The sequence below is a fragment of the Papio anubis genome, chromosome 9 (genome assembly GCF_008728515.1).
Source record: "Papio anubis isolate 15944 chromosome 9, Panubis1.0, whole genome shotgun sequence".
Classification (NCBI taxonomy): domain Eukaryota; kingdom Metazoa; phylum Chordata; class Mammalia; order Primates; family Cercopithecidae; genus Papio; species Papio anubis.
The window spans coordinates 127014293-127031096 of NC_044984.1; the positions used below are offsets into that span (position 1 = coordinate 127014293).

The 16804-nt window shown below is 51.5% G+C and overlaps 1 protein-coding gene across 1 annotated transcript in view; it reads right to left on the bottom strand.

Moving 5' to 3' along the window:
- The window catches only part of POLE (DNA polymerase epsilon, catalytic subunit), a 64002-nt gene that overhangs the window by 33416 nt on the left and 13782 nt on the right, over nucleotides 1-16804 (bottom strand). Inside the window, 18 exon segments of the mRNA XM_031650942.1 lie at nucleotides 52-174; nucleotides 265-345; nucleotides 781-831; nucleotides 833-899; nucleotides 1402-1616; nucleotides 3053-3248; nucleotides 3609-3766; nucleotides 6053-6197; nucleotides 6376-6468; nucleotides 7350-7498; nucleotides 9576-9721; nucleotides 10442-10588; nucleotides 10727-10829; nucleotides 10903-11031; nucleotides 14553-14660; nucleotides 14970-15182; nucleotides 15503-15616; nucleotides 15842-15974. Of these exon segments, the coding sequence (XP_031506802.1) occupies nucleotides 52-174; nucleotides 265-345; nucleotides 781-831; nucleotides 833-899; nucleotides 1402-1616; nucleotides 3053-3248; nucleotides 3609-3766; nucleotides 6053-6197; nucleotides 6376-6468; nucleotides 7350-7498; nucleotides 9576-9721; nucleotides 10442-10588; nucleotides 10727-10829; nucleotides 10903-11031; nucleotides 14553-14660; nucleotides 14970-15182; nucleotides 15503-15616; nucleotides 15842-15974 (2371 nt within the window).

The window sequence follows — 16804 nt, forward strand, 5'->3', positions numbered from 1 at the left end:
TGCATGTCACGAGGATCCCGCCCAGCCTGGCCTCGGCGGCCCCACCATCACCTGTCTCCTGCCCTCCAGGGTGAAGAGCTCACTGATCTTCTTCTGCTTGTAGACATCATTCTTCTCCAGCAGTTTTTTGTGCAACCAGTCGGGGTGTTTGACGCGTGGCACTGGGTTCTTTACCTGTGTGAGGCCAACACCCATCAGGGAGAGATCCTTGTCTAACTGCACGGTTTTCAGCCCCACAGCCCATGCCGCTGACCCCGCCCTCACCTGCTGCAGGGCTGCGGGGATGGTGATGATCTTCTGGATGGCGCTTCCCAGCCGCTCAATGTAGTAGTCCCAATCCAGAATCTGTGTGTGCAGGAAACAGGCAGAGAATAGTAGGTGGCAGCAGCCATGTGTGAGGCTCACTTCGTGCTGAGCACAGGGCTAAACACTGTGTCTTATTTAATCCTCTCAGAAACTCTATGATGAAAGGTGCCCACTGCACAGCAGAGGATACCAAGGCAGGGAGCTTCACTGACTCCTCCAGATCACAGAGCTAGTAGGCGGCTGAGCCAACACCCCTGGTCTTAGTCCATCCAATAGAATAGCTAAAGGGCCCTAGGCACTTCATGTTTTCCGTTTGCCCTAAAGGGTTATTAGTTCCTCACCTATTACTTATCAGAAAGGAGGAAGTCAGGAGTGAAGACGCCAGACAAAAAACATAATCCAACTCAGACATATTCTGCTCTGTCTAGCTTTCCTTGTAAACTTTGAAGAGTAGAAAATGCAACTGGCACTCACTGCTCGAATATCAAAGTCTTGAAGAGGACACGCAGACTCTTGCAGCCACTGGGTTCCGGAGAAAGCTGCTTCACTTGGCCACCATAGGCTCTGCTTGGAAAATGGCAAGTGGGATGGCCCTGGGTGAGGAAGACAGGCACACAGCTCAGTAATAGTGAAAATCATCCAAAATCTGATCATAATTCTTATCAAATGAACATGGAAATAAGGACTTGTAACAGTTGTTCACAAATAACAATGTACACATCTGCGTGCATATGTATGCACAAACATGGAGCCTATCAGGGTTCCTCGGTCAACACGTGCATTTGTGCTTATGTGTCAAACATCATTGCAAACGTGTCAGTGATGTAACCATGTCTACATGTTCCTCATGGTGTAACCATGTGCATGCATACTCATAAATGCATGTGTGTGCGTAAACACGTCTACGTTTTTCACTGAGTACGCGCATGCGTATAGGCAAAGATGTGCATGTGTGCGTAAACATAGCCCAAATCTGTAAGGAACCCCTCACCTCTCTTTGACAGGGGGAGCCCTCACCTCTCCGTGACAGGGGGAGCCCTCACCTCTCCGTGACAGGGGGAGCCCTCACCTCTCCGTGACGGAGGGAGCCCTCACCTCTCTGTGACAGGGGAGCCCTCGGGCTTGCGGGAGATGATGTAGCGGCAACTCAGTCCTGCATCCTTGACCATCTGGTCTCCCAGGAACTCAGCCAGGCGCTTTGCTGTGCTGATGGATGTAGACTTCTGCTCCCCGTAATCTTCCAGCTTCCGAGACATGGAACGGTTCTCAGAGATGAGCTCGAACAGCTCAGAGTCAGGCATGTTGGCTGCCTAGAGAAAGACAATGCATAAAACACTGCAGAAATCAAGGGGCAGAGTCTGGACTCACCCTGGACTGTGCTCCTCTAGCCCATGCCCTTCTCTAGCCTGAGACGCAGAAGGCTGCAATTTCAAAGAGCTCTCTCATATGCCTGTGTGGCAATACTTTAAAAGACACACACATAAAACTTTAGCTTTTATTTTATTTTTTGAGACACGGTCTCGTTCTGTCACCCGGGCTGGAGCGCAGTGGTGCAATCTCAGCTCACTAAAACCTCCCCTCCAGGGTTCAAGCGATTCTCGTGCCTCAGCCTCCCAAGTAGTTAAGATTACAGGCACACGCCACCACATCCAGCTAATTTTTGTATTTTTAGTAGAGAAAGGGTTTTGCCATGTTGGCCACGCTGGTCTCCAGCTCCTGACCTCAAGTGATCTGCCCGCCTAGGTCTCCCAGGTGCTGGGATTACAGGCGTGAGCCACCACGCCTGGCTTGGCTTGTTTTATTAAACTGTGCACAAAATATCAAGAAGAATTTACTGAAGAGCACCAAGGCTGCAGAAAAGGATGTTGCTCTGCCTAAGACAGGAAGTTTTTCTCCTTGAAAGGAAGAGAAAGAAGGGGTAGGAAGAGCCAGAAGAGAGGAAAGAGAAACTCCGGCCTGCTGGAGAGTGGCCTGAGCAGTTCCAGTGTGGCGTCCACATCCAGCTGGAGCTGCTGCTTTGCACACATGTTCCTGACCACAGGCCCCCCCACATCCTGTAGGGGGTGCTGGGCTCATGAATATTCTGTGTGAAACCCCGAGTGCTCCCTTGCACATGTGTGTCACTCTATACAAGACAATATGCCAAGAAACAGAAGCCCACACAGCAAAGCAAGTCAGGAAAGCACTGCAGTGTTCTAGTATTCCTTCTACCCAAGACACCTGTGCCTGGGAAACATGCACCGAGATGTTCAATGCAACACCATGTATAACAATGGAAATGTGAAACCTAACTGGTAGTAAATAATCGTGGACTAGTTATGTAAATTACGGTATGTAAACTCATAAAATGTTATGTAGCCTGAAAAACATAAAAAATACAAAGTAACATAGAAATAAGCAAATATCTCAGGCTGGAGTGCAGTGCTGCAATCACAGCTCATTGTGGCCTCTACTTCCTGGTCTCAAGTGATCCTCCCAAGTAGCTGGGACCACAAGCACGCATCACCATGCTGGGCTTATCACACTATTTAGAAAAACATTTCCTTCACAGAGTTGTGCCCCTGGATGCAGAAGCTGAGGGGAACTCCAAGGGATAATTGTGCTCAGGAGGTCTTGGGATTTCATCAGGATTGGCCCTGAGTTCTTCAGTCACCTTGGTCTCCAGGAGCCCAAGAAGCACGGGGTCCCCTTCTTGCAGGGTCCTTCATCCTTCAGAGCAGGTGAGGATGGAGGGTACAGCCCTTACCTTGCTGTACAGCACGTCCAGCCAGTAGTCAGCCACCTTGGCTACAGAGCCATACACCTCTTCCAGCGTGCTGCCCTTGAGGAAGGCCTCAAACACTGAGGACTGGAAGATCTTAATCAGCTGCAGTTCCCCGCGGCGTTTGACCTCAAAGCCCTTGAGCTCAGCCAGAGAACCGTCTTCATTGAACACAGCATACCTGAAAAAAAAAAAAAAAGGCAAGCACAGCAGTGGCAAGGAGCACTGGCGAGCCACCAGCTATGCCTCATCCTCTCTGCCTGCCTCTTCCCTTTCCAACCCTCCACTTGTCATCCACCAGGCAGCAAACATCTCTCCCCCTCAGGCCATTGCTTCTCTAAAAGGAAAATGACTGAAGGGCCTGTAGCCAGAGCCAGAATACAGCAGCAGGCAGACAGAGCTGGTGCAAATGGAATCAGTAAGACCACAAGAACCCGGGTCTGTCTCTATCCTGGCTCCTGATCCAACCTCCTTTCTGGGTTAAATTTAATCTATCTCAATCCATGTACTTTCTAAAGCACAAAAGCCATGAGAGTCCCACCTCTTCTTCAGTTTCTTGCCTTCCTCCTTGGAGGCTGGAAGAATCATGGCAAGGTAGGGCCCATCAACCTCAAAAAAGATGCTGTTCTCTGAGCGGGTGACATAGGTGAGTGAGGACGGCTCGGCCAGCTCCTGGTACTGGTCATTGGTGAAGCCTTCCTGAGAAACGATAGTGAAGAGCGAGAAGCTTCACTTATGACGGCCCAAACCTGGAAACCACCTGGTGTCCCTCCAGGAGTGGATGGATTGGCAAACTGAGGCTTTTCCACATAACCGACACGACTTGGCAGCATGAAAGAAGGAAGTTCTGATGCACACAACCAAGTGGTGAAACTGCCAGGTGCTATCACGATTTACGTGACATGAGCGACGAAGCTTCACTTATGACGGCCCAAACCTGGAAACCACACTGGGTGTCCCTGCCAGGAGTTTCGGATGGATTGGCAAACTGAGGCTTTTCTCACATAACCGACACGACTTGGCAGCATGTAAAGAAGGAAGCTCTCTGATGCTGGACACACACACTATGCACCTGTCCAAACCCACAGCGCTGTATGCTACAGAGTGAACATCACTGTGTGCAAATTACAAACCATCCAGTCATGGTGCTGGGATCCAAAGAGGGGTGCAGACCGGACCAAATGAGCCCAACAGCACTGTGGACGTACAGCACAACATGCTGACAGCGTGGGGAGGAAGGAGTTGCCCTGTGAACTCTGCTGACTGGACAGGGTAAGGCTGGGAACAAAAGTAACTATCTACAAACGCTGCACAGTGGCAGTGAAATTACTTCTCATGGGGCACAAGTCTGTGAGCAATTCTAGAACCACTTTACATGTACTCTAGGATTGAGCAAACACATATATTGAGAAATTAGAAACAGGTTTATCACTGCAGGAGAAAGAAGCCACTAACAAGAAAGGGGCAATTCATGTGTTTAAACGCATCCAGGCAGCCAGACACAGAAATAAACAGCTCTGTGTGCGTGCGTTACTAGACACGTACTTCCTGGCTGCCTCCACTGTGAGAGACGGAAGCCATGACACTCCCGGGAACAGCGAGCACAGCCCGCGCCCATCTCGGGTTTTTACATCATTCTTCTTGGAGAACTGGCTGACTCCAGGCTGGAGCAGGGAAAATACAAGATGAGGTTGGTGGACCTTACAGTACCAAGAAGTAAGAAAGCGCTCCAGAAACAAAGACAAGAGGGCATGTCCCAAGAACACGCCACAATCCAGGAGGCCCCAGTGGCCCAAGGGGAACATGTGGAGCAGGAAGCCACTCTGGTCCTAAGAACAATAACCCCAGGATGTCCACTCTGATCCGCAAATCCACACTGATGTCAATGAGCAGACAAATAAGTGAGAACAAATGGGAAAGAAGGATAACAACGCTTCCCTACAGGATCCCAATTAATACAGTAGAAGGAATGGGGGAAACAGACAATTGCCAGGGAAAACCACCACAGGAAACCCCAGCTATAACTGCTTCAGGTGCGGCCCACCAGCAACGCTAACACAGTGGACAGAAGCTTACGGAGCAGCTGGGGACGCACGGTCTCAAAGCACCTGCTCCACGGTATTTATTTGCTGCTGTGATGGCTCTAATACATGTCCAGAAACTCTGACAGCCCTCCTCCAGGGACGCTTATTCCTCTCCACTGGGTGTGTATTTACGACTGAGGATCCGCATAGGAGGGGCACAGGAGCGCCACAGTAAGGCCTGCAGAAGCCCCTCAGGCAGGAGACTAAGCCATCCCCACAATACACCCACATCACCACACCACCACAAACCAACATGATGCACCTGAGAACGTGGGGAGGGTGTCACCCCTGTGGAGTTGCTCCAAAAACCCAAATCACCTCAGTCTAGTCACAAGAAACAACAGACAACCCCTGATCAAGGGACAGCCAACCATCGCCTGGCCGGCACCACCAAAGGGTGAGGTCGTGACACAAGGACCAGGACAGGACAACTCATCTCCACGTGGGTCCTTGCCGGGATCCTGGGAGAGAGGAGGGGCTGTGGTGGGAAAACGGGAAATCCAGGTGAGGTCTGCGGTGCAGTTACAGGGACACAGACATAGGTTTCTTAGTTTTGACAAGCACACCATGGTTTATGCGAGGTCAGCGTTAGGGGAAGCAGGTTGATGGAGATACAGAAATTCTCTGTACTATTTTTGTAATTTCCTGTAAGTTTAAAATTATTTCAAAATAAAAAGTTAAAAGCAAAAAAGTCTGGGTGCTATGCTGAAAGAGAAAGGAGTGGAATCACTTGATACCTTCTGACCATGGTCTTCAGGCCACAGAAAAGCAATGTGAGCAGTGCTGGGAGGGTGCTGGGTGCCAGGAACGCACGCACACTGTGAGGTGCTGCAGAGCCAGTGACGTCAGGGCACTGACACCAGGCCAGCCAGCGCTTCAGGACCGGAGGCCCCAGACTAACCTTGACCATGATGTTCAACATGGCGCCTGGGTAGGAGATGGTCACCTTGGGCTTCTTCGCATTGGTCGTCTTGAAGACAAAATTTTCTGGGAAGCTATTAGGCAGGACGCACCATATTCCATCTGTGTCCAGCTCTAAAGGCCTCCTTCAGAGAAAGAGAGGAGCAAGGTCATGAGTTCCCCTTTCCTTCCCGCCCAGTGTGTGGCCTCCAGTCTTCCCTCCTTCCTTCCCGCCCAGTGGCCTCCAGCCTTCCCTCCTTCCTTCCTGCCCACGTTTGCCCCCAGGACCTGCTCCCAGCCCCACGGCTCCCCTTCTGCGCTCACCCAATTTGCTCGATCAGCTCCCGCGCCTGGGTGATGATGTTGGCCCCTGTGAAGCAGACGATGCCAGCCATCTCCATGGAGTACCAGCGAGCCCTGAGAGGACACCACAAACTGGTGGGTGGGGCTGGCATGGCTCCTCCAGAGGGTATCAGAGGCAGTAAGGAGTAGGGAGGAGGACAAGGAGAGACACAACTGGGACAAGGGAGGCAGCCAAACATGCATGTACCAGGACAGAACTAAGGTAGAATCTGGCTGTGCCCGAGGACACTTCTCTGTCCTCGCCTTGGTGCCCAGCATGGCTCAGGAAGGATCTGGAAGGGTGCAATATGTGCCACTGCGTCCTGAGTTCAGGACTCCAGCCTCAGCAGGACTCTGAGTTCAGGACTCCAGCCTCAGCAGGACTCTTCATACCACCCAGGACCATTCACACCTTCTCTACTCTCTTCACACCTCCTCCCAAGCCCCATTCTCACCTCCAGCTTCTCAGAGAAAGCCCAGGCCTACCTGCCAGGCCTGACCCTCCTCCAGCCTGGGTCCCAGCCCTGATGTCAGCTGCCCCACCCTCCCCTCCCGGCACCAGCCCCATGCCCCTTGTCAGTCGCTTCTCTGCCCCTCCCTGACACACAGACGTGATGTGAAGCAACCGCCCCAGACTCTGCAAGTCCCTGAGTGAGGATCCAAGCTGCGAGATATAAACACGCTGGAAAATGGCAAGTCGTGTCTCCAGCCCATGACGCAGAGACACGCACACCCCACAGCACGCATCACTCATGGATGCCCAGACCCTCAAAGTCAGTGTGGCCCCCACTCTCCTCAACCTCCCAGCCCCACCCCAGCTCAAAGCCTCCTCCCTCCAATATTCCTGGAATCAGATGAACAGCCCTCCATGCGTGGCAACCTACACCTGAAGCCACCTTAAATGTGGACTCATCCATTCCTCCCATAAGCCTCTCCTGGGCCCGGGCCCCACCTACCCCTTGCGCATGACGTAGCCGTAAAAGGAGTTCAGGATGCACTTGTGGGCCAGCTGCAGCGAGTCGTACAGCACCTCCATGTTCTTGCAGCGCTTCACCTCGGCCGCGTCGCCCACCTCCACGGCCGCTGAGAGCTTCTTTTTCCACACCTGAGAAGCACATGAACATGCAGCACCTCAGATTCTTCCGTCTCACATTCTACAAAGTCAATGGCCCAGGTTTTTAGTATTTTGAAAATTTTCAAATCTATAGAAAACCTAAAATACCAGTACAATGAAGACCGTATATTCTTCTCCTAGACTGGCCAATTGTCATATTTTGTCTCTGTCTGTGTTGACAGAATCATTTAAACATTGTAGATTTTATGGCCTGAGATCTCTAAACTCTTCAGCACACTTTCTAGGGAACAAAAGCTACTCGGCAGGTCCCTGGTAAAATCGATCAATAAAGAAATGCAGCTGAGACCGCAGATGTCTCATCAAATTCCCCATCCAACATGAGAAAAGGTTTTTAAAGGCTTGGTATTTAAAGAACAAAAACAAATTCATTAAGATAATTACGGAGTGCCTAGTATGTGCCAGGAACTCCATTGTACTCTGAAGCACGAGGCAGTCACTACACTTTTGGTGCTTATTTGACGAGGGAGACAGATGAACAAGTAATTTAGCAATTGCTTAATTAAAATAAAGTGAGATAGTACGGCAGTTCCTTAAAAGGAAAATGTAGAATTATCATATGACCCAACAACTCTACTGCTGGGTGCATATCCAAAATAACCGAAAGCAGAGACCTGAAGACATACTTGTATCCCATGTTCAAACCAGGATTACTCACAATAGCCAAAAGGTGGAAGCAAGCCCAGTGAACATCCACGTAGGAAGGGATAAACAAAATGTGACAAATCCACAACGAAATGTTATTCAGCCATTTACAAAAATGCAGTATGGATACATGCTATATGTTGATAAATGTTGAAAACATCATGCTAAGGCTGGGTGCAGTGGCTCATGCCTGTAATCCCAGCCCTGTGGGAGGCTGGAGTGGATAGATGACCTGAGTTCAGGACCTTGAGACCAGGTTGGGCAACATGGTGAACCCCCATCTCTACCAAAAATACAAAAATCAGGCGTGGTCCCAGGTACTGGAGAGGCTGAGGTGGGAGGATCACTTGAGCCTGGGAGGTGGAGGCTGCAGTAAGCCAAGGTCACACCACTGTACTCCAACCTGGGTGACAGAGTGAGATCCCGTCTCCAAAAAAGAAAGCATCATGCTAAGTGAAAAAGTCAGTCATAAATACACAAATACTGCACTATTCACTTACATGACATCCCTAGAGTCGTGGAATTCAGACAGAAAGTGGAATGGGGGTCGCTAGGGGCCAGGGGAGGAGGTGGGGAGCTACGGTTTAATGGAGACAAGAGTTTCCATTTGAGAAGGCGAAGAGTTTTGGAGGTAGATGGTGGTGATAGTTGTACAACAGTATGAATATGTTTCATGCCCCTGAACTGAGCACTTAAAAACACTAAATATCATATTATGTCTGCCTTACCATTATAAAAAAGAACGTGTGACAATGAGTTCAGCAGGGCAGTGCAGGACGCCAGGGGGCTGCACAGAGGGGCCGTACTGAGTCTACAGTGAAGGTCTCTCAGGAAAAAAATGGCTCAATCTGATTAGATATAAAATAATGACCCATTGATATCAAAACAGAGGTGTTGCTATGCATTTTCCATGTTCCTACTGCATGAAATACGTCAGTTAAACACGAAGGGCTGGATAGTGAATACCACAGATAATTACGGAGTGCCTAGTATGTGCCAGGAACTCCATTGTACTCTGAAGCACGAGGCAGAGTACCTTCGAGTTTCTCGGAACTCCTCACCTTCCATGACAGCGGGAAAGAGACAAGCAATAGGTGAAGGCAGTTGGGTTCGTAAAACTTGATGTACTCAAACAGCTAGCCAGCTGTAGCTTGCTGACCCCTGCTCTAAATAATCACTTCAGAAATCATCCTTTAGGGTCTTTCTGAGGCCTCGGACCGGGATGGATGATGGTCTACATCCTTCGTGGCCATCAACTCTTCCAAGTCAAAAACAACTGCATTTTATCATCCGAGCGCAGGTGTCTGCTTGGAGGATCCCAGGCAAGGAGCCAAGAGTGCCCATTTCATGAGCCAACCGAAACTGCCCTTACAGAGGCCAAAGCTTGCGGCACCTCAGAACTCACCTTGTGGAGCCCTTTGAACTCATAGCGCCTGTCCCGGAAGGCACGCACGGTATCCACGTAGAAGGAGTTTTCCCGCTGGCAGATGGTGGTGAGGCGCTCTTCCACCTTGGTGATGTGGATCTTCTTGTAGGCTTTCCGGCAGTAATCTAAGCATGATGGAGAGGGGCGGAGCAGGTGGGTGAGATCTCCCAGAGCAGAGGGAGCCAGGGCACAGGGGTGCTGAGGAACATGGCTTCTACGTCACCACAAAGAAGCAACAGCTCAGACACACTGCTAGTTTCTCATATTGAAAAAGGAGACCGGGCACGGTGGCTCACACCTGTAATCTCAGCACTTTAGGAGGCCGAGGCAGGCGGATCACTTGATCCCAGGAGTTTGAGACCAGCCTGGGCAACATGGCGAGACCCCATCTCTACAAAAAATACAAAAAATTAGCCAGGCATGGTGGCGCACACCTGTAGTCCCAGCTACTTAGGAGGCTGAGATGGGAGGATTGCCAGCACCTGGGAGGTCGAGGCTGCCGTGAGCCAAGATCACACCACTGCACTCCAGCCTGGGTGACAGAGTGAGACCTTGTTTTTTTTTAAAAAAAAAAAAAAAGGAAGAAAGAAATAGGACAGCCCAGGGGTAGGAACAGGCCAAATACCCCAAGACCACAGAACAGCAGTGTCTAACACCTGCAGAAGGGGAAGCAAATAAAGGATCCTGCAGCGAGAGCACAGCTTACAGTGACCCAGAGCAGCTTCCGGTCTGCTCTGACAACACCTCTGCGGTTCCAGCTGGGATGGACCCACGCAGCCCAGCAAGAACAGAGAGCGAGAGCAGGAGCCACACCTTTACAGCCGCGACCATGCCAAGGCACTCACCCGCCAGCCTCCTCTTCTCGTATTTCGCCTGCTCCTCGCGGGACAGTTCGTGAAAGGCCCGAGCCGGCCCCTCTGGGAACAAGGCGGGGAACTTCTCTGACTCCAGTTGGTGCTGGATCCGATGGTATTCGCTGCGACTGGCTGGCACTGGGAAGGAGGCAATGGGAGCAAGTTCAAAAGGAGGCACAGATGCACCAGCTTCCTACCGAGTGTGTATGGGGAAAGGTGGCCGACACTCACCCACCCGTTTCCCGCTGAGTGCCCACCCAGGCGGCCAACACTCACTGAACTCGCCCCTCCACTGCCAGGCCATCTTCCGCTGGCAGTTCGCTCCAGGCTTATTGAAGTCACAGGCAGCACAGGTGGCTTCGTCCACCATGGCAGAGGGCTGCGAGGGGTGAGAAAGCACTTAGGGCTGGGCAGAGAGAGCTCCGACTCTGAGGCAGGAAGTAAAGTCTCACCTGCAGGCGGTTGGTCAGGATGATGTTGGGGTACATGGCCCCCACGTCCAGGTGGTAGATGAGCGGACACTCGATGCGGCTGGGCACGTCCTTCAGGGAGGCGAGCTTGCTCTTAATCTCATCACACACCTGCAGAGAAAGCAAAACTCAGCGGAGGCTGGTGACCGAGCCTGCCTCGTGTGCTGTAGTTCACCAACTCCTTTCAGACGTTCAGGAGAGGAAAAAGCTGAAAAATATCTAAATAGAGCAAAAACTAGCCAGAAGAAAAAAGTTAAGAAGGGTTGCCATCATTTCTATGAAATACATTAAATTTGGTGGAGTCTTATTAGAAAATTACTTGAACACCAAACTCTCCTTAGTATTAAAAAAAAAAAAAAAACCTTTAGGCCAGGTGCAGTGGTTCACGCTTGTAATCCCAGCACTTTGAGAGACTGAGGCCGGAGGATCACTTGAGCCCAGGAGTTCGAGACCAGCCTAAGCAACACAGTGGGGCCCCCGTCCCTACAAAAAATAAAAAATTAGCTGTGTGTGGCGGTGGCACCTGTAGTCCCAGCTACTCGGAAGGCTGGGGTAGAAGAATCACTTGAGCCCCTGAGGTCAAGGCTGTAGTGAGCCCAGACTGCACCACTGCACTCCAGCCTTGGCAACAGAGCCAGATCCTGTCTCAAACAAAAAGAAAAAGAAAAATCCTTAAAACCCTCCAAAGTAGTAAAACTAGAAAACAAACCTAAAATTTTAAGAAAAAAGTGATTACAAGGAATAACATATATCCCATAGAACAGGAAATACCACAACATCACCTATTGTTTCTACTTGAATTATAGGTAAACGAATCAGCTGGGGAAGAGCCTCCACTGCACCCTTCCCTGCCCAGTAATGGTGTGTACTGAAAAGCTGTCCAGTCCAAACAGGGGAGGATGGGCTGGGACAAGTGAATGGCCAAGTTTCCACGGTGGAACCACCACCTGGACATGCCCCATGTGGCTGTGAGCCCCTGCTGACATCCCCCCAGCCACCCTCCACCCCACAGGTGACCCCTCAGGGACACAAAGGCGACCCTGGGCTTTCATTTTTTTTTTGAGACGGACTCTTGCTCTGTCACCCAGGCTGGAGTGCAGTGGTGCGATCTCGGCTCACTGCAAGCTCTACCTCCCAGGTTCGCGCCATTCTCCTGCCTCAGCCTCCCATGTATCTGGGACTACAGGCGTGTGCCACCGCACCCAGCTAATTTTTTGTATTTTTAGTAGAGACAGGGTTTCACCATGTTAGCCAGGATGGTCTCGATCTCCTGACCTCATGATCCACCCATCTGGGCCTCCCAAAGTGCTGGGATTACAGGCGTGAGCCACTGCGCCCGGCGGGCTTTCCTTTCAAGGGCACTTTTAGGGACTTAGGAATCGCTAACAAGACAGGATGTCATCTACAGAGCTCCCTTCTGCACTCACCAGGGAGCCTGGCGTCCTTACACCTACCACACCTCCAGCTTCACCCTACCAGCCCGTCTCACTGTTTCCTAAAGACTTAAGTATCTGCTCCTAGGTTGGGCGTGGTGGCTCATGCCTGTAATCCCAGCACTTTGGGAGGCCGAGGAGGGAGGATCACCCGAGGTTGGGAGTTTGAGACCAGCCTGGCCAACATGGAGAAACCCCATCTCTACTAAAAATACAAAAAAAAATTACCCGGGCCTGGTGGTGGGCGCCTGTAATCCCAGCTACTCAAGACGCTGAGGCAGGAGAATCACTTGAACCCAGGAGGCGGAAGTTGAGGTAAGCCGAGATCGCACCATTGCACTCCAGCCTGGGCAACGAGAGCAAAACTCCATCTCAGATTCTAAGATGTCTCGCCTCCACGCCTGGGTAATTTTTTTTTTTTGTAGTTTTAGTAGAGCTGGGGTTTCTCCATGTTGGCCAGGCTGGTCTCGAACTCCTGACCTCAGGTGATCCGCTCACCTCGGCCTCCCAAAATGCTGGGAATACAGGCTGCCCAGGCGGGAGTGCGGTGGCACCATCTCGGCTCACTTGAAGCTCTGCCTCCCAGGTTCAGGCCATTCTCCTGCCTCAGCCTCCCAAGTAGCTGGGACTACAGGCGCCCGCCACCATGCCTGGCTAATTTTTTTTGTATGTTTTTAGTAGAGACGGGGTTTCACCGTGTTAGCCAAGATGGTCTCCATCTCCTGACCTTGTGATCCACCTGCCTCAGCCTCCGAAAGTGCTGGGATTACAGGCATGAGCCACCGTGCCTGGCCACGGCCGACATTCTTTAACTCCTATTTGTTATTCAGACAAGGTTCTCTTCCTGATCAGTTCATGAGAGTTCCCTGCAGTATAATAACAGCTGTGGCTGACAAAAGCCAAACAGTGCTTCACAGTTTGCAAAGAGTGTACACATTCTTGTTTAAATTTTGGCTAGTGAATCTATTACAAGATGCTTCTTGGGGGCAGGCGCAGTGGCTCACACCTGTAATTCCAGCACTTTAGGAGGCTGAGGTGGGCAGATCACTTACAGTCAGGAGTTTGAAACCAGCCTGGCCAACATGGTGAAACCTCATCTCTACTAAAAATACAAAAATTGGCCAGGCATGGTGGCGGGCACCTGTAATCCCAGTTACTCAGGAGGCTGAGTCAGGAGAATCGCTTGAACCCAGGAGGCAAAGGTTGCTGTGAGCTGAGATCGTGCCATTGCACTCCAGTGTGGACGACAAAGCAAGACTTCGGGGAAAAAAAAAAAAAAAAAAGCTTCTTGGCATCAATGTGAAAACTGTTAAAAACTCTAAACCAGCAGCCTCACTGAACATGATGTAGTGCTGCACAGTGCCTGATATGAAGACCTCAGATAGGCCGGGTGCAGTGGCTCACACCTGTAAACCAGGCACTTTGGGAGGCCAAGGCGGCCAGATCATGAGGTCAGGAGTTCAAGATCAGACTGGACAACATGATGAAACCCCGTCTCTAATAAAAATACAAAAATTAGCCAGGCATGGTGGCGGGTGCCTGTAATCTCAGCTACTGGGGAGCCTGAGGCAGGAGAATCGCTGGAACCCAGGCGGCACAGGTTCCAGTGAGCCAAGATCATGCCGTTGCACTCCAGCCCAGGCCAACAACAGTGAGACTCCATCTCAAAAATGAAAAAAAAAAAAAAAAGACCTGAGACGTGCCACGTCCTGAGGAACGAGGATCAGAAAAGAACTGGTGTCTCCCTCTCCAGTCACATAACACACTTTGTAAGTGTGCTTTCTAACCATTTTGTGAACAGATTTTATAGTCACTAATCTGGTCATTTGTAGGAATTTACCGTCATTTTAAAGTCTCACCAATAAAAAATAAAATTTAAAACCTCCAATGGCTCCCCAATGCCTATAAAATAAAGTCCTAATGCCTTAAAACGGGACACGGGACACATCCCACCAGGATCCACCTTCCATGTCACTGCATTTCAGGAGCGGCTCACACCCCATGTCTCATGAAGCTCTCCGACCTTGGCAGACAGCATCACACGTCACAACCATGACTGCCCTGTCCCACCAGAGACCCTGTGTCATCTGTCCACAGCATCACACGCAGCAGGTGCACAATAAACGTGCTGCTGAAAGACGTGGTCTGTGAAGAAGGCACCAAACACGGACTAGCTCTTCCTGCCTCCCGGACGGTTACCTCTTCAAAGTTGGTGACTTGCTCCACAGGAACCTTCTCCTCTTCCTCAATGGCGTGGCGCAAGGTCTTCTCCACCCGCTGCAGCAGGAAGTCAAAGGCAGCAGGATTCTGGCACCAACGACAGTGAGACGACAGGGGTCAGAGGGGAAACACATCCACACTAGCCCGCCTCAGGTTTGATGCTATGGCTGCATGTGGCCCGATGTGCCCGAGAAAGCTCCAGAGGGACTCACATGTGCACTCTACAGTGCACTGCCCTAAAGAAATCCCAGTGGGGAGCTGGGCCAGAGAAGCCACACCTGGTGAGGGGCCATGGGACAGGATTGGGAGAAGGGGCTTTATTTCAGCCCCTGCAGCTTCTGGGTCCTACCACAGCACAAGAGTGGGAAGAAACTGAATCCCAGGGAAGAAGCACACCATTCTAAACCGGCAAGGGATATCACTGCGGAAGACCCCAGACTCGAGGGCCTCCACGTGGCCCCCAACGTAGGTCTCGGAGTCCAGCACGTGTCCGTCGTCTGTCAGCTTATTGAACTCCTGCTCCTGCTTGTTGGGGAAGATGATGTTGGCGTGGAAGGCCTGCACCATCAGCAAGGCCTCACACAGTGTGCCAGAGCCCTTCCGCAGCACCTGCAAGAGAAACCAAGGCTTCCAGCCAAAAGTGACACCAAAGGCCCTGACTTGCAGGCAAAGTCCAGGAACCTAAACTGAACTTCAGTGAGAAAGGAGAGAAAAACCTCGTAGTAATGGCTGCAAATTCTCCTGTGGTTCCTTCCTCACATCGGAGCCAGAGAATTCCCAAAGGACATCCCTAACATCACACACCAGAATTCTACTGCCGCCTTTGGTGCCAGCACTCCTGGGACGTCCACCTCAATTCAGCTTCAGTGCATCTGGAATGGGGCAAGGGCTGAGGAGGCCAGGGTGCTGAGAGGACAGAAGATACTCACCTCATCGGGCTCCATGGGAATGATGGTGCACAGAGCGAAGATAAATGGGTGGACGTACTTCATGTACAGGTAGTAAGTGGCGACAGCATCTGACACGGAATACGTGGCCAGTGTCTGAGGAGAGAACGCCAGAGAGCAGGGCCATCAAAGTCAAGAGCCCAGGGTCAAGTGTGAAGCACAGAAAGCAAAGCCTGGCCTGACCAGCCTGCCGCACACGCAGTAAGGAGACGGGCACAGGACAAAACATGTGTGTCCTGGAGACACAGCCTGCTGGGTGGAGCGGGCTGGCATACATGCGTGCACACGGCAGCAGAAGGAGGCAGGATGTGGCTTACGTGCCTGGGGCTGCTCCGTGGCCATCCGACACATGTCTTCTGGGTCCAGCTCCACGGGATCATAGCCTAGCTTGGCCTTAGCGGCCGCTTTGAGATTGTGGCTGCCCACGGGAAGGTAACTGTCCCTCTTCACCCACCTGGAAGGAGAATGAAAACAGAAGCCAGGACGATTCTAACATGCAGCCCGGGAACCCCTGAGAATCGGCAAAACTGGGCACCACATAGACAGATGCAAGGTCCTAACAGGCACCCAGGAACCAAAGCCCCAAACGGTGTAGGCCCCTTATGAAAACCCTCCATTCGGATCTAGTTAATCTCACAGACCTATCCACAACACAAGGAAGCACCAGGACCGGTCCTTCTGGCCCTTGCCTTCCTCCCACCCTCGGCTGAGCCTGTGGCCTCTCTGGAGGGCGCCCTGCCTCCTTGGGCCTCTCCCCAAGACCTCAGGTATGCACCGCTGGGGCCTAGTTCTATCAACCACACTGAGCTTCTCTCCTCACACTGTCCCTTCAGCACGGAAACACTCAAGCCCACCCTCCTTTAATAGAAAACGAGATGGGATGCCAAGTAGAATAAAAATTAAATAAAAATTAAGAAAACAAGGCCCCCACACTCTACCCGGAACCTGTCGCCACCTCCTCCCTACAGATGCCTTCCTGAGGCAGCTGTCCAGGGGCCATGTCCGGTCTCCGCCCCCCGCGGCCTCCACCCTGTGGCCTTCTTCTCACTTTACCTCTTGCTTTCAGTTCAACCACTACCCCAGCTTTCACCAAGACCCACCCGCACCCCAGTGAGTCCCAATCCACAGTGCGAGCTCAAACCAAGCCTCATGGTGGTCTTCAGGGCCCCTATACGGGTGGGGCTTCCAGGCTGGCATATCGGTAGCGGGGTCACCTCCTACCTCAAGTCCCTTCTCTACCCATTCCCTGTCGCCATGGATGGCACAAAAACCCCAGGTGTCACC